The sequence below is a fragment of the Camponotus vicinus genome, unplaced genomic scaffold (genome assembly GCF_025532165.1).
Source record: "Camponotus vicinus isolate PSW18456_S1 unplaced genomic scaffold, iyCamVici1.0 SCAF_2, whole genome shotgun sequence".
Lineage (NCBI taxonomy): Eukaryota > Metazoa > Arthropoda > Insecta > Hymenoptera > Formicidae > Camponotus > Camponotus vicinus.
The window spans coordinates 20,947,634-20,970,532 of record NW_028141956.1 but is presented as its reverse complement, the minus strand read 5'-3'; the positions used below and the strand labels follow the sequence as shown (position 1 = coordinate 20,970,532).

The 22,899-nt window shown below is 28.2% G+C and overlaps 1 protein-coding gene and 1 pseudogene across 6 annotated transcripts; one reads left to right on the top strand and one right to left on the bottom strand.

Annotated features, from left to right (window-relative positions):
* The first annotated feature begins 1,384 nt into the window (after positions 1 to 1,384).
* Positions 1,385 to 20,656, top strand: LOC145967167 (uncharacterized; annotated as a pseudogene). Its single transcript, XR_014437303.1, has 8 exons — positions 1,385 to 1,517; positions 3,066 to 3,151; positions 17,030 to 17,199; positions 17,367 to 17,555; positions 17,640 to 17,735; positions 19,209 to 19,304; positions 19,553 to 19,785; positions 19,852 to 20,656. The product of XR_014437303.1 is annotated as an uncharacterized LOC145967167 (transcript).
* LOC145966609 (uncharacterized) lies at positions 5,013 to 15,185 on the bottom strand. 5 transcript variants are annotated; one of them, XM_083090812.1, is made up of 12 exons: positions 14,972 to 15,066; positions 14,335 to 14,405; positions 14,124 to 14,215; positions 10,273 to 10,487; positions 9,898 to 10,149; positions 9,703 to 9,810; positions 8,994 to 9,071; positions 8,449 to 8,559; positions 7,879 to 8,016; positions 7,437 to 7,684; positions 6,654 to 6,813; positions 5,019 to 5,975 (listed from the first exon to the last, which is right to left on the bottom strand). In XM_083090812.1, exons 4-12 carry the CDS (start codon positions 10,484 to 10,486, stop codon positions 5,857 to 5,859), a joined length of 1,428 nt encoding a protein of 475 aa, XP_082946938.1. In that variant the 5' UTR covers position 10,487; positions 14,124 to 14,215; positions 14,335 to 14,405; positions 14,972 to 15,066; the 3' UTR covers positions 5,019 to 5,856. The 5 variants fall into 5 exon arrangements, with proteins under 5 accessions (XP_082946939.1, XP_082946937.1, XP_082946936.1 ...); XM_083090813.1 differs by lacking the exons at positions 14,335 to 14,405; positions 14,972 to 15,066 and having other exon boundaries at positions 5,013 to 5,975; positions 7,437 to 7,558; positions 14,124 to 14,239; XM_083090811.1 differs by lacking the exons at positions 14,335 to 14,405; positions 14,972 to 15,066 and having other exon boundaries at positions 5,017 to 5,975; positions 8,449 to 8,553; positions 14,124 to 14,239.
* Positions 20,657 to 22,899: the final 2,243 nt, after the last annotated feature.

The following is a 22,899-nucleotide window of genomic DNA, read 5'->3' as shown; positions in this document are numbered from 1 at the left end:
AGTTAGAAATACAATTGGTCACACTGAATTATTTTGTCATGTTGGCAACCCTTTAATCAACGATTGAGTTAATCAGAGTTTGGTCGAAGTGGCCCAGAGAGAAGCCAATATAATTGTAGAAATACAGTATATCGTCAGAAATACAATTGGTCACACTGAATTATTTTGTCATGTTGGCAACCCTTTAATCAACGATTGAGTAAAGGTGGAAGCACATAAAATTGCAGGAGCACATAACCATAAGCATAAGAAAATTGATTGGTTCATTTTCTTATGCATATATTTGTGGACCAATCAATTTCCTTATGCTTATGGTTATGCGCCTATGCAATTTTATGTGCTTTCACCTTTAATCGGAGTTTGGTCGAAACGGCCCTGAGGGCTACTGCACACGGGGAGTGCCTCGTTTGACCACATTGCGATTGACCACAGCCAATTATATCGACCTGTACCTAGGGTAACCAGCAACGATTGACCAATCAGAGTCCTATTTTGAATTGGCCAATTGACGACGTGGTCAATCGGGTGTCATCCCTGCACATAGGATGCGGCAACGTGTTCCGCGCGGCGGAAGCTGACGCGATAGCCAATTAGCAGATACACAATCTCTAAGATGACGGAGTCCATGGAATTATTAATAAGATTGTTAATAAGATTGTTATTTATTATATAGTAAAAAATTATATAAGTACAAGAGTTTTAAGTTATTATATAAATACAAGAGTTTATTTTATTTTATTTAAGAGTTTATTTTATTTTATATAGTATATAAAACAATATTGTGATTCTGTCGATGTAAGCTGTGATAACTATTTTAATAAAGCTTACTAGAAATAAAAATAAAATTATATGTAAAATTTATTGGAAGCGAATGTGTGATATACACTTATATAAGATCAATTTATATATAAGAAATATTTATAAGTCCTTTGTTTTATAAAAATGTCATATACTTACCTTATATATAATGATATTTCTAATCAGTTCTACTGTCTTTACGTTACGATTTTTTCTGCGTTGACTGACGTTTAAGGGCCCTGGCACACAAAAATACGTAAGCAGTAAAACGTAGTCAGTAAGAAAATCGACCAATCGGAATTCTTAAGCGTCGTCTACAATGGGAGTAATATCGGTGGAATAAGGCGTAACCCAGACAGCACACAATATTCTATGAATATTCTTATAAAGTACGAATGTTCTTAATTTTGTAATATTCGAATTGAATATTATATGAATATACGTAGAATGTTAAAATCGTAAATCATATATTTCTAATAGAGAAGAATATTCTTAGAATATTCATTGAATTTATTCATTGCACATTTTATTGCGCATGTGCAGTATACAAGAAATTCGAATTAAATTAAGTGTAAAAGAATCCTTAAGACCATACGCACTACGAACAAGCCTTTAAGCGGCCATTATTCGTGAGCGGGTTTGTCTTTTGTCGTCATGTGTCATTAAGTGTTTGGCTATGTTTGCCATATGTCTTACATGAAATATCGTTTTAATTAGAGGTAATCATCTTTTTTCTTTTATTAATTTCATTTTATCAAATATTAAATAAAACTTAAGAATATTTTTAGTAATATTTTTTACATTCTTTTAACAGTTCAGGATAAATGTATTTCAGTACATTTAAGGTTATTCTTGAAGAAAATCACACAAAATACATACCCAGCAAACACCGAGTAACAGTTATATAACTATTACTTGATGTTTGCTGGGTATATTGTATCTATTTATTTTCCCCGTAAGCAAAATGTTAGCAGTATGTCGGCAGACTGGTAACAGATTTAATCAAAGTATATCAGCAGACTGACATCAACTGCGTCCTCATTCAGCTTATATTCTGCTGACAGAGCCTGCTCACAGAATCTGACAGCAGATTGGTAGCAGAAATCCAGCAGGATCTGTTAACATGACTTGACGCTCGATTGGCGGCAAAAACCGAGCAGAATCTGTAAACATAATCTGACAACAGATTGTCGGCAGAAATCGAGCAGGATCTGCGCACGCAATCTGATGGCAAATTGAAAGCAGAAACCGAACAAGATTTGGGCTTACTTATATTATTGTTGTATAAATGCAATAAAATTGATTATTACAGGTGCTAAATAAGAGTATTATCGGTGAGTTATCGATTAATTACAATTTTTTCTGATATGACATAATGTATAATAATATATGTTATATCGTAATTATTCTCACATAACGAAGGACTAGTTCAATTTAATTAAATTAATAATAAAGTAAATGATAAAAGTAAATGTAACTTGTAAAACTGGAGATGTAATTTATTTAGAATTAAATTCTTGCTTTATGCTTCAAATAGGCAGTAAATGAATAATTTACCATTTATCCTATTGATTCCAATCAGTTTAATATTCTGAATCTCATCTGTTTGTATCAGATGTCAGAAATTAAAGTGATAGAAATAGTTACTATATTTTTGATCTTTTATTAATAATCGTGACTTTATATATATTTTTGACAGAGATTTGATTGCGAGAAAGTATATCACATAGCGGTAAACGAAGGAACTATCGAATCATGCAAACCCTGTTCTGCTTCTGCCGTCAATCTGCTATCAGATATTGTGTGCGCAAATCCTGCTCGCTTTCTACAGGCAATCTGACATCAAATTTCGCCGCACAGATCCTGTTCCATTTCTGCCATCAATCTGCCGTCAGTTACATTAGCAGGCTCTACTCGGGTTCTGCTGACAATTTGATATCAAATTTCATTGTGCAGATCCTGCTCGATTTTTGTTACCAATCTGCTGTCAAAATTGCGCCGCACAGATCCTGTTCAGTTTCTGCCGTCAATTATATCAACAAGTTCTGCTCGGTTTCTGTTGATAATCTGTTGTCCAGTTATGTGAACAGATTTTGTTATATTTCTGTTGACATTCTGCCGACATCACATGATATATCAGAACCTGCATCAATTCTGTAATCTTTCTGTCGACAAAAATTTGTAACAGATTACCTGACAAGATCTGCTTTAGCAGACTTGGCTATTGGGGTTCTTATTCTTCATGTAAAATTCTCTTTATATTACAGTGTTCAAGCATCTATATTCTAATAATATTACGTTGCGTCATTTTTGGGTGATTACACACTGGGTCATTAGGACACGAAGCATAAAAGTAAGTACAAATCAAAAACTACTTTATTAGTTTATTTCTTCTTTTTTTTCACATGTCATTGCCAGAGAAAATTCTATAATTATTCTTATACATTTAAAAAAAAATTTGTTTCACTTTAAATTTAAATTGCTTGAATTTTGTTTCAATTTCAGATTTTGGTACTAGCCTTATATTATATTATAATAGTATTGTTTTTAAAATTAAATAATGCCTAAATGCAAAAAAAGTCGTACTTTTTTTAGAAAAGTTAAGAAAAATACAGACACGTGTTATGAACTTATAAATGATAATTTTAATACACGTACTGATACTATAGTTACTTCTACAGAAATTTGCAGAATCAATTGTAGTAATGAACGTAACAGCTTTGACGAGATAAGTGATAATGAAAGCTATATTTCTAATGAAAATTTTTTTGATATTTTTATGGAAAATAACAACAATAGTTTAAAAAATTTTGATAACCAATCTTCGACTATTAACTTTGATGTTAATTTACGAAACAATAGTGCAGAAAATAATTTTCTTCATGGTTTACGTGAATGGGCGATTACATATAATGTGTCTCACGAATCATTAAGAAAATTATTAAGTTTATTGAAAACAATACCTATTCACTCAAATTTACCAAATGACCCTAGAACTTTACTGACAACACTTCGGAAAACATTTTCAAAAAATATAGAACCAGGAATTTATGCACATTTTGGCTTAAAGTTTGCAATAGATAAATTAATTTCTAAGGTGGATGTTTCCACATTATTATCGATTGATTTATTAGTTAATATAGATGGATTACCTCTTAGTAAAAGTTCTAGTAGTCAGATTTATCCAATTTTATGTTCTTTATTTAAATATCCTTATAATATATCCGTAATTGGTATTTACCATGGTTACGAAAAACCCACTAATGCTAATGAATATCTTTCAGATTTTGTAAAAGAAGCTATAGAACTAGTAAATGATGGTTTTGTATTTCAAGGACGAGTTTTACCATTTACAATTAAAGGTTTTATTTGTGATGCTCCTGCAAAATCTTTCATAACTTACTGTAAAGGTCATTCAGGTTTTTATTTTTGTACTAAGTGTATACAAAAAGGTAAATACATAAAAGGTAGAGTCTCTTTTATTAAAAATAATGCAATAAAAAGAACAAATGATAGTTTTCGCCATAAGTTGCACCCAGAATATCATAATGGAGTATCTCCCTGGCAAAAATGAGACGTTTGTTTGGCGTTTACATGAACGTTTGTGGAAATTCGTCGAGAGTTTAAAAACGATTAGTAAAGAGTTTGTAGAACAAAAATTGCAACACTGCAGCGTTTAAAAGACGTTTGTACGTTATAGCCCTAACAGCACATGTAGATTCTGAGAATACTCGGAGAATATCACAAAAGTATATTGTGTACATTCTCAGAACATTCGATATACGTACTACGATATATTGAGTACATACTATGAAAGTTCCTATGTCCCACTTTTTTCAGTTCGTAGTATATACTGTGAATATCTTGCAGTATATCTGTAGTATATCGATAGAACGTTGCCAGTATATTATAGGTATATCTGTAGTATATCGATAGAACGTTGCCGGTATAATTTAAGTATATCTGTAGTATATCGATAGAACGTTGCCGGTATATTAAAGATATATCTGTAGTATATCGATAGAACGTTGCCGGTATATTTAGGTATATCTGTAGTATATCGATAGAACGTTGTTAGTATGTATAGGTATATTTATAGTATATTTATATAACGTCGTCAGTATGTTATTGGTATATCCATTAGGATTATAGGTTAGGTTAGGTTATATTAAATAGTAGTTAATATTTGGTGAATTTATTAAAAATATGTATTTCAATAAATTCAAAATATTGTTTTACATTTTTATATATACACTTATTCTATATATACATATATATATGTATATGTACATTATCTACATCTACTACATATATATATCTAATATTATCTACATATATACATTAGCTTATATTTTTCAAGAGTTTGACTTAATAATATATTCCCGGAAATAGAAAATATCTAGCAATAGAAGCAGGGAATAATATTTATTCCCTTTTGTTATTGGTGAATATTTTCTATTCCTTGTTCATATTGACTGTTGCCAGGCATTGTGCCTTGAATCTTATGGATTCACGTTATCTTGGCCCCCAGAGTAGCGGATAAGTCAAAATATATTATTAAAAAAGACATATTATGGTGTTTATCAAAGAATTCGAAAAAGTATAATTCAACGTGATGTATATTGTAGGACGTAATTCCGGTAGCTGTACGTATCTTCTAAATATAGTATTATGTCAGAGAAGATGTAGCAAGATGCTGTTGCCAGGCATTGTGCCTTGAATCTTATGGATTCACGTTATCTTGGCCCCCAGAGTAGCGAATAAGTCAAAATATATTATTAAAAAATAAAAATATAAAAAATAATAAGAATATATTAAATAATAATTAAATAATAATTAAATATATTAAATATATTAAATATATAAAATAATAATTAAATATATTAAATAAAAAATATATAAAATAATAAAAATATATTATTAAAAAAGACATATTACGGTGTTTATCAAAGAATTCGAAAAAGTATAATTCAACGTGATATATTGTAGGACGTAATTCCGGTAGCTGTACGTATCTTGTTCTTATATTGCCTGTTGCCAGGCATTATGAAAGGGCCTTCATTCTTGCTGCAGATTTCGAGAACGCTCCATGCGCTCTTTAGCATGAGCTAGCCATATTTTTATTGGTGCAGCAATCTGCTCATCTGTTACATTTTCATGCGATTTTCGTATTACACCTGGAAAAATAATATATTTATATAACTTAATTATTTCTCAAGAAATAAGAACAAATAGATCTATAATTTATTTCAATCAAGTATTTAATTTAAATCAACAAATTAGTATACGTTTATTTCTAATATATATACATATATGTTTATTTCTAATATATTTTTATTTCTAATATATACAGAGTGTTTGATAGATTATGCCAACGAAAGTTTTCACCGTTTTGCAATTTCCGCAATAATTATTGATATAATATGAATAAGATGAAATAATTTTATAAAAATGGCGAATAAGTGCGCATTTAGGATGTATGCTCTCTAAGTATGCCAGCAGTGGAGTCAGCGAGTTTCGCAAGGGCCAAATTTCGTAGCGCAATTAAACTTTTCGCGCCGTGAAACAATCGTCGACTAGCCATACTTTTTAATTAATACTTTATTAATTATTGCAAAAATAAAATAGTAAAAAGGAATTTTTGTTCAGTTACAATATGTTCTAACTGTTCATGAGCGTTGGCACAATCTTTATCAGATATCTTGTATAAGATAATAAAAAAATACTAATATTTTGTGGACATGTTTTAATAATTATAATAACAAAAATTTACAAAATGTCTCAATTTGTAAGCAATTATCAAATTTATTAATAAAAAAGAGATTACTTTTATTTAAATATTTTATTATACTTACTCATAATTATTTTGCATATATCCAGATTTGAAAAAATTTTTTTTTTCTTGGCCCCGTGCCAACTGTATTTCTCCGCAAGTTCATTTGCTAATATAGATTTTATTATTTGTAAACATGAAGTTTTCAAGTTGTTGCAAGTTAGACGTGTCAATTGTTTAATCTGAAAATATTTTATAAAACGCATTATTAATAATTATTTTCGAAATATATATAATCGAAATTTTATATTATTTTTTAAATAATATTCTTTGCATAAAACATATGAAAATGAGAAGGGTATAATCTTAGGATTTGCAACTCTGAATAAAAATATTCCAGTAAATTCATTTACATGTTTGTAAATACTTTTTTAAAATTGCTATTAAAAAACTTGTTTCATATAAATATATAATTTATATACATATGCGTCCGCTATCTGAGAAATTTATGTATGTTGCATGAATCAAATACATATTATACAATGCAGGAGGTAATAAATATGATTTTATCATGCAAGAAATACGTAAAACTTTTTTAACGACTTCTATTGAGGGCCACTTCGATCAACTCCGATTAATTTTAATCGACGATTAAACTATATCTTTGTCTCTTTTTAAGAACGTATCTGAAAAGAGATAAAGATATAGTTTAATCAACGATTAAAGTTGATCGAAGTTGGTTGAAGTGGCTCTGCTACTCTTTTCAGAATTGTCCTAATTAGATCCTAAGCTGTTGTCCTTCTTTTTTTTTAAACAAATATAATATTGAATTATTTTTAAATTGAAATATAGATCTTCGACTTACCATTTGATTTCGATAAGATGAGTCATTTTTTAATTTTTCTTCCAAGAGTTGAAGACTGTTCTCATCTTTGAGCGGTAAATCTTCAAAAACATCAATTTCTCTTTGTTCCATAGTTGAGCTGACTGAAAGTTTCTCCAATATGAGTTTTTGATTCGTATTTATTATTTTCACTTTTTGGCTTATATTGTTGATTTTTAATTCCAAATTTGTTAATTTTCTAATTACAAATTTTTGAAAATTTTCCATTCCTATAAAATATAATATAATTGAAAAAAGTTAATTCATGTACGAAAACAAAAAACAAAATTTTTAAAAAATTGTAGCGATTAAAAATATAAAAAAATTGGAAATAAAAATAAAAAATATAACGCAAAATTGTTTCCAAATAAATAACATTATGACAAAATATCTTAAGTAAAATAGAAACTATTTGCATACTAACTTTGTTCATTCAAGTTTGGACCTAACGTGTTATTTGCTAATATGATTGGAGGGTTAACATTGTTATTGTTGTCATTGTTATCATCATGATCATCATCATCCTCTTCTGAGTTAAACAAATTTTCAGTACATTGCGGCTCTAAAAATAAAATTACTATTATTACTATTTCAATACAATTTAAACATAGATTTAATTATACAATTATAATATTGATCTAATTTTTTATACATTAATGTTTTTTTAATTTATATAAGAGCGTCAAAGTTGGGTGTTTTCCAGCAAAAAACATAGAAAACAGTGTAACACGTCAACTGTTTCTTGTTAAAAATCTTCCATTATAAAGAACATATTTAGATGTATAAACAAAATATAAAATTTTTTAAATATTTTAAGAGTAAAATATGAAAAAAGGTGTAAGAGATATATTACGTTAAATTGTTTCATACTAAATAACATTATGGCATTCTAAATTATATCATATAGTCATATTATATAGTCATATTATATAGTCAAGTAAAGTAGAAATTATACTAATTTGGTTTAGAATTTTACTTGGTTTCAAATACGAACCTGTTGTCGACGTGTTGATTGCTATTACAATTGGGTTATTAACATCATCATTAACATTATTATGGCACTTTTCTGGGTCGGGTACATTTTCCATACATTGAAAATCTGAAACTAATAAAATAGTATTACCATTATAGATATTTTTATAAATTTTTCGATTTATCTCAATATACAATATTTATCATAAACACAAGGTTATAAAACAAGTGAACTAAAATCAAATATTTTTTACTAATACATACACAAGATGTAACATGCGCATTTACAAATTACGTAACATCATTTCTTAATGAAAAATAAAGAAAAGTACTATTTTTTCTGCGACAGTTGACGATAAAAGAATTATTAATTAAATATCATCCAATCAGCGCCATTTTTTAGGCGGTCCGCACATCGAGTAATGTGGCTACACATTTTACTTGACGCGCAATTCACAGACGTCTGCCTAAAGAACGACGCTAATAAGATAATATTTATATATATAATAATACCTCTATATATACAATATAATATATACATATATATTTAAATTTATTCATGTATACCTGGTGCATTATAGTTGCAATCGTACATGGTCATTACATTCAAGTTAGCATCAAAGAGTTCAATATTTTTATCCTTTTCTGAAACAAAAGAGGTTAATATTTTTATATGTCATTTACTCGTCATTCATTTTTGATGTTTTCTTTGGGAGCGTCCAGTTTGACCACAGCCAATCATATCGACCTATGCCTAGGGTAACCAGCAACGATAACCAATCAGAGATGGCTGTGGTCAATCCGAACGTGGTCAAATTATATCCACTCGTTTTCTTTCAATACTTTTTCTTATAAGTACGTTAGTTTTTTAATCTTTCTTTAATATTACATATCTTTATATTATCTTATATATTTTTAATATTACATATCTGCTGTTTTTACATTCAAATTTCATGAAAATATAAAAGTAATAGAAATTAAAAAATATAATTTTATTATGTATTTATATATTATATTAAAGCTTAATAAAACAGTTTATTTTTAACTGTTAATAACATTATAATTATTTACTCCGCAAAAAATAGAATCCAAAAATGTACCAACATTTACCAAAAGTTAATTATTTATGCAATAATACCAAAAAACTCTGTATACAAGTGCATGCGTGCAAATTTGTGTATGTATGAGAGAGAAAGCATATATAATATATTACAGTATTCAAATATATAAATCTCTTGTACAAATCTTAATTTATTTCAACAAAAATTATACTTACGAGAATCAATTTTTCTTCCTGTTTCTATACAGTGTAATGTAGTTGTATTTTCCACTTTATTCTCGATTCTTTTGGCACATTTTCTTTTAATATTTCTCTGATTAAAATCTAAAATTCATGTGATAATATATTTATATTTAATTATTGAAACAATATATTTTTTTTAAATTTATTAATGTTTTATAATGCTCTTACCTTTTTGTTCATTTCTTGCAATTATTGTTTTTTTATTATATGTAGTCATGTTTGTAATTTTTGGAACTTTTGATAATTCACTTAAAAATTCGTCGGACAATTCGTCACTGCTACTCATTGATGCGTCATCAATGGTTTTAGCAGCTCTAAGTTTCCTTGATTTTTTAAGATACTCTTCTTTTTCGGTATTAGAAGTCAGATCGGACTCTTCTTCGGCCTGCTTTAATTTTTGTCTTGCCACTGTATAATTTGCTGCAACAAAATATAATCGTAATAAAAACATATCATTTTTCTATAATTATTAAAAAACAACATACATTAATATTATATGCGTAAAAATAATAATAATACATTCAAGAAAAGAATGTTACTTACAATATGTTCCATATATTTTTGCAATAGTATGTGCCGTCCAAGTAGGTTGCGGTTCCTCCATAAATTTAACGGCTTTATCATATCTTTTATTGTTGGTGAAATTAGGCCAAACTGCTTTTTTCAAATCTTTATCCAACCAATTTTGTGGAATAATTTGAAGTCCATCTTCAAATTCCACAATTGCATAAAACTTTGTTGTCTCAGTTTCTGTCATTCTGTTATTCAAAGCAATATATAATTTTGTATTACATTTTACTATGAATCAATGGGAAAACTGCAAATTTGTCATCTTTATATGGTAATTTCACATATTTCCTAGTTACATTTTTTAATGGCCACGATTTCAAATCTGAATACGAGTGTACAATATAAATTCCAAGTAATGAAGATGGACAAGGCATATTAAATAAATCCTCTTTTTCTAAAAATTCGTGGCCTATAATGACAGGAATATTTTGTTTTGTGCAGTATGCTATATTTTTTATAGTTACAATGCTGCCACAATTCAAGCCACAACAATTATCCGCAAGTGTGTTACATTTCAATGTTATTCCGTTGTATTTAACAATTTTATATTGTGGATTCTTGCAGTTGGATATAAGTGGACCATTCTGATGCAACGATATTAAATTTGGATGTATCAGAACAGAATGTGATAAAATAGTTGATGAATCTGAGTTAATTTCTTTTTCAATATATCTCCGTATAACTTGTTGCAACGGTTTGTCCGCTTTTCTAATGTATTTCTTCAATATCTGCATATAATTTTCAAATTTGAATGCACTGAAATTATCAAGCGGCCCAAATTTTTTGACGTCATCAACAAGATGTATGAGATTGTGAATATTATGTGACATATTCTTAACTCCATAAAGTTTCATAAATATTTTAATAAAGAAAAGTATTAAGTCTTGCGCATAAGTTACATATTTGTTTAAATCTTGCGAAGACAGAATTCTGATAATCACATGTAATGTTAGAAAATGTATATACACATTCTTTTTTAATATAGATTTAAAAGCCAATGGACCAGTATATAACAATATCAATCTATATTCCGTAGCTTTCCATAGCTTCACACAGTTCATTGATCGTGGCTTTCTTGCAAATTCTACTGGTATAAAAGGCTTCAATTGTACTACCAAACGTGTAGAAATTTCTTCGACAACTCTAGATGGTAGTCGATAATGTAACTCTCCATCAAGCCATAAGTATATTAACTTGCGCATAATTCCCAGACATATCAAATGCATATAATCTAACGGGACACCAGTAACAGGTTTAAAATGAGGTATTTGTAGTAAACTACAAGTGATATCTGGTTTGTGGTAATTCTCATCTATCTTTTGTTTGAAATCATCATCTGTTCGAAGAGGTGCATTGATCTGTGGAAAACATATTCGATTTCCTACAAATTCTCCTTCTGTCTGACATTTGGTACAACTGGAATATCCAGAATGTCCCTTTACACACAGAACGAATGATTTCGCTGGTGTATCACAAATTAAAGCCGCAAGTCTGCATGGTATGATACGACCATTTATGTTAATGCCATTTTCGCATATATCTTTAACTTCATCAACAAAATCTTTTAAAAAATCATTGGAATTTGCTGGTTTTTCGTTTCCATGATAAAGTCCAATTAGAAAGACATAATCGTATGGAAAAACTGATCCTAATATAGGCCAGAATTGTTGTGACGATGATCTTGACAGTGGTAATCCATCAATATTGATGCTAATTTTCACACAATCAATATTATCTTTTATAGATGTCAATATATGTAATAGAGAATTCAGTAATCCAAAATGATAGTATATTCCTGGTGTTACTGTACGTATTTCTTGTCTTCTTGGTGTTTTTAGAAGTGAGCGTGCATCTAACGTTAATGTTGAAAAGCAAGAATGTTGTTTTAATCTTTCAAGTAATTCTCTAAGAGCAGTATGTGAAATTTGATGGTTTGTAGCCCACACAGCAAGACTATTTTTAAAATCGTTTGTTGTATTTGCATTTTCAGATGCAATATAAGGTAGTGATTCTTGAGAAGATTCTTGATAAATGCTCACAGATGATTGTTCTGAATCTGATTCATTCAATTCCAAATATTCATCATTTTCACATTTCATAGATATATTATTTTGTCCATAAATAGTGTCATTTTCAATTGCAAATGTCTCATAACGATTGTGTGAATTAATTGTGGAACTGGTTATTCTCAAATATTCTGGATTTTCATAATTATTATCTGATAATATATTCGTATTTAACAAACTGTCACATATAAGTTTTGATTTTTCGGCAGCTAATCGATTTAAGTGCCTCTTCGATATATGTGAAATGTCTTTTCTGGGTCGCTTTCGATTCATTGTTGTATTTCTATTCAAATATAAATATAAATAATTTGTGGTATGATATTTTTAAGTATTATATTGGCACCTTGTATCCTTGTCAGAGCGCGAATATTAGACAAAGACAGAAGGGACCCATATGCAGCTTTCTCTTTTATTGCTATATCGCTTTTTCAGCTCGCTCGCGCACTCTATTTTTAATATCTCTATGATTTTATCTATAATATATAATTTTCTCTACAATATATATAAGAAATAAAAAAATATAAATAAAAAATATTTAAATATAAATAAATATTAAAATAATAAAAAATAAAAATATAAAAATATAAATATTAAAAAAACTATTTGTATTTTAAAAAACCATTTAAAAAATGCCTATTTCCATGTCCTATTTTAAATGCGTGTCTAAAAAACATTTTGCATTTTTAAATGAAAAGGCTTCAACTATTTTGCAATATTTATTTCAAATAAGTTTGGACACTCATTTATTTGCACATTTCTGTATATCTATCTATATATACAACAGGATGTTTCAAGAAGAATGGTCTATATTCTAGAATTGTACACATCATTTTGAATAAAAAAGTTTATACATATAAAGTTTATATATATATATATAAACATGTGTCCTGTTCTCGACGGTTATAAAAATACACCATATTCAATCTAAAGAACGAATACATTTATTATCTTAGTAAAACCAAATTCTATAAAACAAAATTACATTAAATTTTCATCAAATCCTGTTACAAATGTAAACATTAGATAACGTTTGATAAATCGTGTTAGTTTGAAATTTTTAGTTTCCGATATAATAAAAATACTTCATATACACTCTAAACTGTCAAAATTATTATTAATTTAAATTATTATTTTTTAATTATTCAAATTTATTGTAAGCTTACACTGCTTTAATGTAAGTTTTGTTTCATAGAATTTGATTCTATTAAATTAAAAAATGTATTCTTGACAGAACACACTTTATCTTTATAACCGTCTTTAGAATAGGAAACATATTTATATAAATTTTTTCTTTAAAAATGTGTCTTAATCAATCATGTCTTAATAAAATACTAACCATTCCTCTTGAAACACCTTGTATATGTGTATATACACAATGATCAGAAAAGTAATGAAATTAATTATGTAGTGCATATTGTGGCAACAGAAATCATAATTACGCGGAATATAAAAAGTATAATCCTTTTTTCAAAAGTAATACTTTTCAGTGTTACTTTTCTGACAGACCATGTTTATATATACTGAAAGAAAAGAATGGTTGGATTGACTAAATTTTTCAACAAAATTTTTATTTTATTTTAACAATAAAATGTTTACTCATTGTAATAAAAATTTGGAGCAGTGAAGTAAATTATTCTTTGATTGAGCAAACATTTTGTTGAAATAAAATAAAATTTTATTGAAAATTTTAGTCAATTCAATCGATCTTTTTTTCTCAGTGTAGATACAGATATGCAATACATAAAAAATGGCACTTACTTGATGCTCTCTGACCCAGTAATAAATAATACGTAGATGTGCAGATGATGTGCAGAGTGGACGCACACTAAGGTAATTTTCTCTTGGTTATTCTGCAACATAAAAATTATAAATAAAATTACTTAATAATACTTTAAACATATAAAATCTTTAACATGTATTAAATACAAAGCTAACAACACACATGCGATACACAAGAGTTCATACTTACTTTAGGTTTTGCGTTCCAGTAAATAGCTGGACAGACTGGTCGCACACTCAGCCAATCTTCTCTTGATTATGCTGCAACATAAAAATTACAAATAAGAATGACATACTTTACATGTATTATGTATATACGAAAAATAATATACTATATAAAAGATATTATAAGTATATTCTGAGAATATACGAGAAATAATATACTACAAGAGATGTTATAAGGATGTTCTGAGAATATACGAGAAATAATATACTAGAAGAAATGTTACAGGGATGTTCTGAGAATATACGAGAAATAATATACTACAAGAGATGTTATAGGGATGTTCTTAGTGCGTAAATAATATACTGATGATTCACACAGTATATATAGAATATTCGTATATCATGTGTTAATTATTGGTAGGGTTAATTATTTGAGGTTTGATGTAAATGAAAAGCAAGTAATAAATTCATTGATAATTAATTATATTTTTATATTTCTCATGCGACTTTCTTAAACATAACCTCAATTTTGTGAAATGTTTCACCGTGACAAATTATGAAATGTAGCAAGAAATACTAAAAATATATAACAAATAAAATATTCTTAAACTTTATTTGATGTCCAATAAAATATTTAGAAAAGAAGGAGAAAGATTACTTACCTCTGAATTCGTCGATAATTCGTAGAGAATCAACTAAAAACCACGCGGTATCAAGTGGTAGTCAAGAAGACCGGAACCGGTAATATATCGGAAATGACGCTCTCAAATGGCGCTACTATCTGCGTAAATTAAAACTATATTCTGAGAATATACGAAAATATACGAAAAATAATATACTGTGCAAGATATTAAACGTATATTCTGAGAATATACGAAAATATACGAAAAATAATATACTGTGCAAGATATTAAACGTATATTCTGAGAATATACGAAAATATACGAAAAATAATATACTGTACAAGATATTAAACGTATATTCTGAGAATATACGAAAATATACGAAAAATAATATACTGTACAAGATATTAAACGTATATTCTGAGAATATACGAAAATATACGAAAAATAATATACTTCTTAAGATATTACAAGTATATCCTGAGAATATACGAAAAATAATATACTACAAGAAATGTTATAGGGATGTTCTCCGTACATTATATACGATACGTACATTCACAGTATGAGTATAGAATATTCGTATGATATCATGTGCTGTTAGGGAGCGTAAACGTAAACGTTTGAAAAGTCTGAGTAAACTCTGTACACGAAGATGTATCAACGTTTACTGAACGTACTCTGAAAAATGTTACCTCAGCATTGCAAAACTTTCATGTAACATTATATAAAGAGTTTGTAGAACAAAAATTGCAACACTGCAGCGTTTGATAAGCATTCAAAACCCAACAGCGTTATGTAAGTGCTCTTACAAAGTTTGAAAAGCATATAAACTCTCAAAAAACCCTCACTCAACGGTTGTTAACGCTTTATAAAGTTTCTTATTTTCGCCAGGGCTATATTAGAAGATATACCTAATCTTGATATGGTAACTAATTTTCCTTTGGAATATATGCATCTCATTTGTTTAGGCGTTGTAAAAAAACTTCTTTTAAATATATGGTTAAATGGAAAACCTTCACATAAATTATCAAAGGAATGTATAAAAAAGATATCTGATTTACTTTTATCGATAAGAAGTTACGTTCCAATTGAATTTGTTAGAAAAACGCGTTCATTGGATGAAGTAAAGCGTTGGAAAGCGACAGAATTTAGATTTTTTTTATTGTATAGTGGACCACTAGTTTTACAGAATGTAATATCATACAATAAATATTTACATTTTCTCACTTTACATATTGCGATTAGAATTTTGATATCTAAAGATTTATACAAAACATATAATGATTTTGCAAATAGCATATTGCTGTACTTTATTGATCAAGTAAAAATTATTTATGGTTATGAATATATTTCTCATAATGTGCATGGATTAGCACATATAGTGGAAGACACTAAGATTTATGGAACATTGGATTCATTCAGTGCGTTTCCGTTTGAAAATTATTTACAAGTCTTGAAGAAATTGGTAAGAAAGCCAAATCAACCATTAGCTCAAATTGTACGTCGTTTGCATGAAAAAAATTATACAGTATCAATATGTGATATAATGGAAAACGAAATATTGTTTAGCACAGAGCATAATGAAGGACCTTTACCGTCAAATGATTTTGAAAAAGAATATAAGAATTGTACATTCAAACACTTTAAATTAAATACAAACATTGGAAACAATTGTTGTTTACTTAAAAATAAGTTTGTAGTACTTATTGATAATTTCGCTATACGCAATAATAATTATTATGTTATCGGTAGAAAGTTTGAAAATGTTTGTAATTTTTTTAATAAGCCATGTCAGTCTTCGCGATTAAATATTTACTCCGTAAATACTCTTGGCTCTACTTCATTTTGGTTAGTAAATGATATTATTAACAAACTTGTTATTTTCCCAAATAATAATGATTTTATCGTTTTTCCTCTTCTTCATGTTTAAATATTACACACACATAAAATTGGTTCTGCAAATTTTTAATTTAACAATGGTTTCTGTGAATTTATGAAACAAATAAATATACAATTTTTTAAATTAAATGTTTTTATTTACATAAATGAAAATATAATTTGTTTAGCAAAACAATAATAAAATTGCATCATTAGATTCGATCTTAATAAAACTGTAGAGATTATGGAATGGAAGATAATTCACTTCCTTCATGATAATGTTATTGAGGCTGTACCATCTGCTTGGGTGTTCGATGACATTTGTTATTGGCCACTTTACAAAGTTTCAAAATTAACACGAGTCATCGTGTATATCGCCAATATTTGGTGAATGGAATATATGTAAGATACGACAATTAGCAAATGGACAAACATATGGTAATTTTATAGAATGTTGAATTTGGAATAATTTTTTTATTACATTTTATTATATTGAATATTTTGTTTCAGTTTATTAACTTATTAAATTATTAATTTGATATATTTGTTTAAGGTAATTTGCTGAAAGCTAAAGCAAAGTGCGCAAAAGCAGAACATTCGTCCGATCTCAATTCAGATCTAGAATCTAAAAGACAAATTAAAAGGAAACGATTTTTTGATGAAAAAAGTTCTGGAGACGATGTTGCTCAATTTGATAGTGATTCTACCCTTCGACATAACATTTCGTTATGTACCTCAAAAGGTAAGACTACTCATTTTTTACTTATAAAATATTTTATAAAATATTTTAATTTGACAATATATAGAATGTTTCGTCTAATTATAGAACACAAATTAAACAGCATTTCTGAAAGTTTAAGCTCAGATTATTCTGAACACGATATGGTATCGAATACAACAATACCTTCTTCACCATCTAAATGTATGTTTTAGCATATATATACCCCAATAGCCAAGTCTGCTAAAGCAGATCTTGTCAGGTAATCTGTTACAAATTTTTGTCGACAGAAAGATTACAGAATTGATGCAGGTTCTGATATATCATGTGATGTCGGCAGAATGTCAACAGAAATATAACAAAATCTGTTCACATAACTGGACAACAGATTATCAACAGAAACCGAGCAGAACTTGTTGATATAATTGACAGCACATTGATGGCAGAAACTGAACAGGATCTGTGCGGCGCAATTTTGACAGCAGATTGGTAACAAAAATCGAGCAGGATCTGCGCAATGAAATTTGATATCAAATTGTCAGCAGAACCCGAGTAGAGCCTGCTAATGTAACTGACGGCAGATTGATGGCAGAAATGGAACAGGATCTGTGCGGCGAAATTTGATGTCAGATTGCCTGTAGAAACCGAGCAGGATTTGCGCACACAATATCTGATAGCAGATTGACGGCAGAAGCAGAACAGGGTTTGCATGATTCGATAGTTCCTTCGTTTACCGCTATGTGATATACTTTCTCGCAATCAAATCTCTGTCAAAAATATATATAAAGTCGCGATTATTAATAAAAGATCAAAAATATAGTAACTATTTCTATCACTTTAATTTCTGACATCTGATACAAACAGATGAGATTCAGAATATTAAACTGATTGGAATCAATAGGATAAATGGTAAATTATTCATTTACTGCCTATTTGAAGCATAAAGCAAGAATTTAATTCTAAATAAATTACATCTCCAGTTTTACAAGTTACATTTACTTTTATCATTTACTTTATTATTAATTTAATTAAATTGAACTAGTCCTTCGTTATGTGAGAATAATTACGATATAACATATATTATTATACATTATGTCATATCAGAAAAAATTGTAATTAATCGATAACTCGCCGATAATACTCTTATTTAGCACCTGTAATAATCAATTTTATTGCATTTATACAACATTAATATAAGTAAGCCCAAATCTTATTCGGTTTCTGCTGTCAATTTGCCATCAGATTGCGTGCGCAGATCCTGCTCGATTTCTGCCGACAATCTGTTGTCAGATTATGTTTACAGATTCTGCTCGGTTTTTGCCACCAATCGAGCGTCAAGTCATGTTGACAGATCCTGCTGGATTTCTGCTACCAATCTGCTGTCAGATTCTGTGAGCAGGCTCTGTCAGCAGAATATAAGCTGAATGAGGACGCAGTTGATGTCAGTCTGCTGATATACTTTGATTAAATCTGTTACCAGTCTGCCGACATACTGCTAACATTTTGCTTACGGGGTATATATATATATATATATTATATATTATAGTTAAAATTATATTTTTCTTATTAAAGTATATATATTAAAGTATATATATATATATATATATATATATATATATATATATATACTTTAATATATATACTTTAATAAGAAAAATATAATTTTAACTTTTACAGTTGGTGTGCAATCATTACAACCTACAGTCACAAATAAACCTGTGATTGAATCAATTACAGTAAGAAAACATCATGAAGAAGAAAACGCTCTATATCGTGAGTTACCCTCTACATGTGCTTAACAATAAATCTTCATTTGAAACTGTAAAACCATCTGATAATCTATATAGGTAATATTATATATTACATTCTATTTTTATTTTTACTAAAAAATATTTGCTAGATGTTGTGTATTCTTTCTTCAATGTACATTATAATAATAGTTTACATTAATGTTTGTTATATCTAAAAATGGACATTACTAATTGTAAAAAATGTATGTTTATAAAAATACTTTGTTTCAGATCATAATTTCAAAAGACAAGTATTACGACAATTGCAAATAATTAATTTAAGACAAAAACAAATTTCAAAAGATCTGAGCGTTTTATTGATGAAAGCAAATTCTGAAAAAGATGAACCAATTATATCAAATGAAGAGTCTATATTTAAAAATTATAATTTTCCTTTAAAAGAAATAGAAGAATTAGAAGCTATAGAAGAATTTCTAATCGAAGACAATAATTTCAAAAAGTTTGTAAGTAAATTTATTTACTGATGCATTTTTATTGTATTTATATAAATTTAGAAATTTGTATTTTAGGTAACGGAAATTATAAAAATTGGAGGAACATCCTATAAACAGATGGTGAAACGCGTATTAACAAGAATAATATCTAATAATTTATCTAAGATTTATAGTTGGATAGGTTTTAAAGGAAAACGTAACTTTTCTAATCTTCGAATTTGCTCAGCAATATTAATTGCTGTAAAAACCAAAAAATGCATGGCTGTTCCGAAGCGATGATAGAGGCTGTAATAAAATATTGGCTTGTAAAATCTATCGAACGACAGAAGCAGTCAACAAAAAAAAAAATTCGTAAGATTTACAAGTACAAGAAAATTTTATTTTGAATGCATATTCTCAAGTAAAAGATAATTTTATTTTAAGTGCAACTTAAGTGCAATTTTATTTTGAAGTTTTATTTTTAATGCATATTCGCAAGTAAAAGATAATTTTGAGTGCAACTTAAGTGCAATTTTAAGTACCAAAGATAAAAAATGACATTTGACAATTTTTAAAATGATTATTGTTCATTTCTAAAACACTTCAAGTTTTTAGAAATGAACAATAATCATTTTTTTCTAGTTTTCTCTTTTGTTGGAATGTATAATTATTTTTATAAATTGTTTTTTTTTAAGATTCATATGTATACTTAAATATTAGACACTTAGACATAATCTTTGGTAATTCTGTTTTGTTAAAAAATTTTGATTTTATGAATTCTAGGATTAAATGCAAAAGAATTATTTCCATTATAAATATAATATATTTTATATTTATATGATATTTATATAAATATTATAAAATATTAATAAATACATGTTTATATGTATTTTTATAAAAATATGTGTAAAAAGTTTTAAAAATTATTTTTTAAAATAAAAAAATAAACTCAAAATTACTTTATGTATTTATTAATTACATAATGTAAACTTCTGTAACATATATAATCAAATAATCAGTTCTAAAAAACATGAAATTGTTCATTTTCAAAAGCAGTTAAATTCATCTTTTTTATAAGAACAAAAATTACTTAAAATACAAAAGAAATTGATAATGTGGAAGTGTTAAAATTAAAAAACAGATAATATCAGTTAATAGAAAAAATTAATACTTTAACATTCTCAACTTATATTATTTTCTATTTAATTTTTTGTTTCTTTCGTAAAAAGGTGAAATTTAGCTGTTTTTGAAAATAATAATTTATGTTTATGGAGAGACTATTTATTTTATTCTAATGTAAATATATAAGTCCATATTCTGAATCCTCTTTTATCGATAAAAGTGCTTCTAAAAGTGGCTTATAAGTCTTTTCATTGGCTACAAGCCACTTTTAGAAGCACTTTTATCAATAAAAGAGGACTCAGAATATGGGCCATAGAATGAGTATAGAATATTCTGTGTAATATATTACGCACATTTATAGAACATTCTATTAGAACATATATGGAATATTCTATAAATATACATAAAATGTTACATAGAATATTCGATAGATTATTCTAGTCACATTCAAAAAACATTTAAAATAGTGCCATTCGAATATACTGTAAACATACTATAAATATATAAGAATGTCTTATAGAATATTCGAAACATTCTTAAAGAATATTCATAGCACGTTCATAGAAATGTTTAGTGTTATCTGGGAAGATTAGGAGTAAGCGAATGGTTTTTTTCCATTTCGCCTTAGGGCCTGAGCAGAATGGCTGCCTTAAGATTTTAAGACTATGTTTTATGCCTTAGGTCTTTGTCTTAGGTAACGCACAATACTGTGTGTTATGTCTCGAGTCTTATGTATACGCGAACGTTTATTTCTTACAAACGTTCGCGTATACATAAGACTCGGGACATAACACACAGTATTGTGCGTTACTTAAGACAAAGACCTAAGGCATAAAACATAGTCTTAAAATTATAAGGCAGCCATTCTGCTCAGGCCCTTACTACACCGATAAAACTGTCTTACTTCCTACTCTGACATCTTATTATAAGCGTCGTCTACAATGGCCGTAGCATAAGGTTGTAAGGCCGTAGTCGTAAGAAATTGACCAATTCCAGTTGAAGTTCAGGAGAATAATCAACTGTGATTGGTCAATTTCTTACGACTACGGCCTTACAACCTTATGCTACGGCCATTGTAGACGACGCTATATACATTTCGTAGGAAGTGAGACAGTTTTATCGGTGTAGTAAGGCGAAATGGAAAAAAACCATTCGCTTACTCCTAATCTTACGCCTTACTCCACCGATATTACTCCCATTGTAGACGACGCTTTACGTTTTCTTACGTTTTAATATGGCTGCCTTACTGCTCAATCATGATTGGTCAATTTGCTTACTGACTACGTTTCACTGCTTACGTTTTTTTGTGTGCCATGGCCTTAAGTTTACGTACGGAGTTAAGTTTACGATCAATACTTAACGTAACGTAATGCGTTACGGAACACCTTGTGCGGAGGCCCTAAAGGTGCCTCTACATGGCAGCATTAAGCATCGAGGGTCTGCGCAGAAAACCATTACCAGACCATTACGCAGGATTCTGAACGAGTTAGATTCCAGCTTCTTACGATGAATAACAAACGTGTAAGTCACACGAGATAGAAAGAATTAGATATTCCAATATATAATACTTATTAAAATTAATATTTATTAACATTATACATAATACTACTATTATTAGTAAATTAAATATGTTATAGAATATTACTACATCAATGCATCATGTTTTAAAATCTAATCAAACATTAAAGAATTAATTTTCATGAACTTTTCTTGCATGCTTTTTGTAACATACACAGTCCTATTTTATATATCTCTTATTCCCACACAGCAATCTATATCTCAGACGTAAATCAGATATCATTTCGTCAATAAATTTTTGTTGTATTTGAGATATCTTGATATCTGATATATCTTGAATATCTTCAGAATATCTGATATCTTAATTATCAAAATATTCTAATAATATTTTTACGAAAATATAATCTTTTCTATCTGATTTGTTGCAAGATCAGATATCATATCTCAGATGAAAAAATCATACATTTTTGCAGTCTGGAAGATATCTTATAGATATCCCAGTCA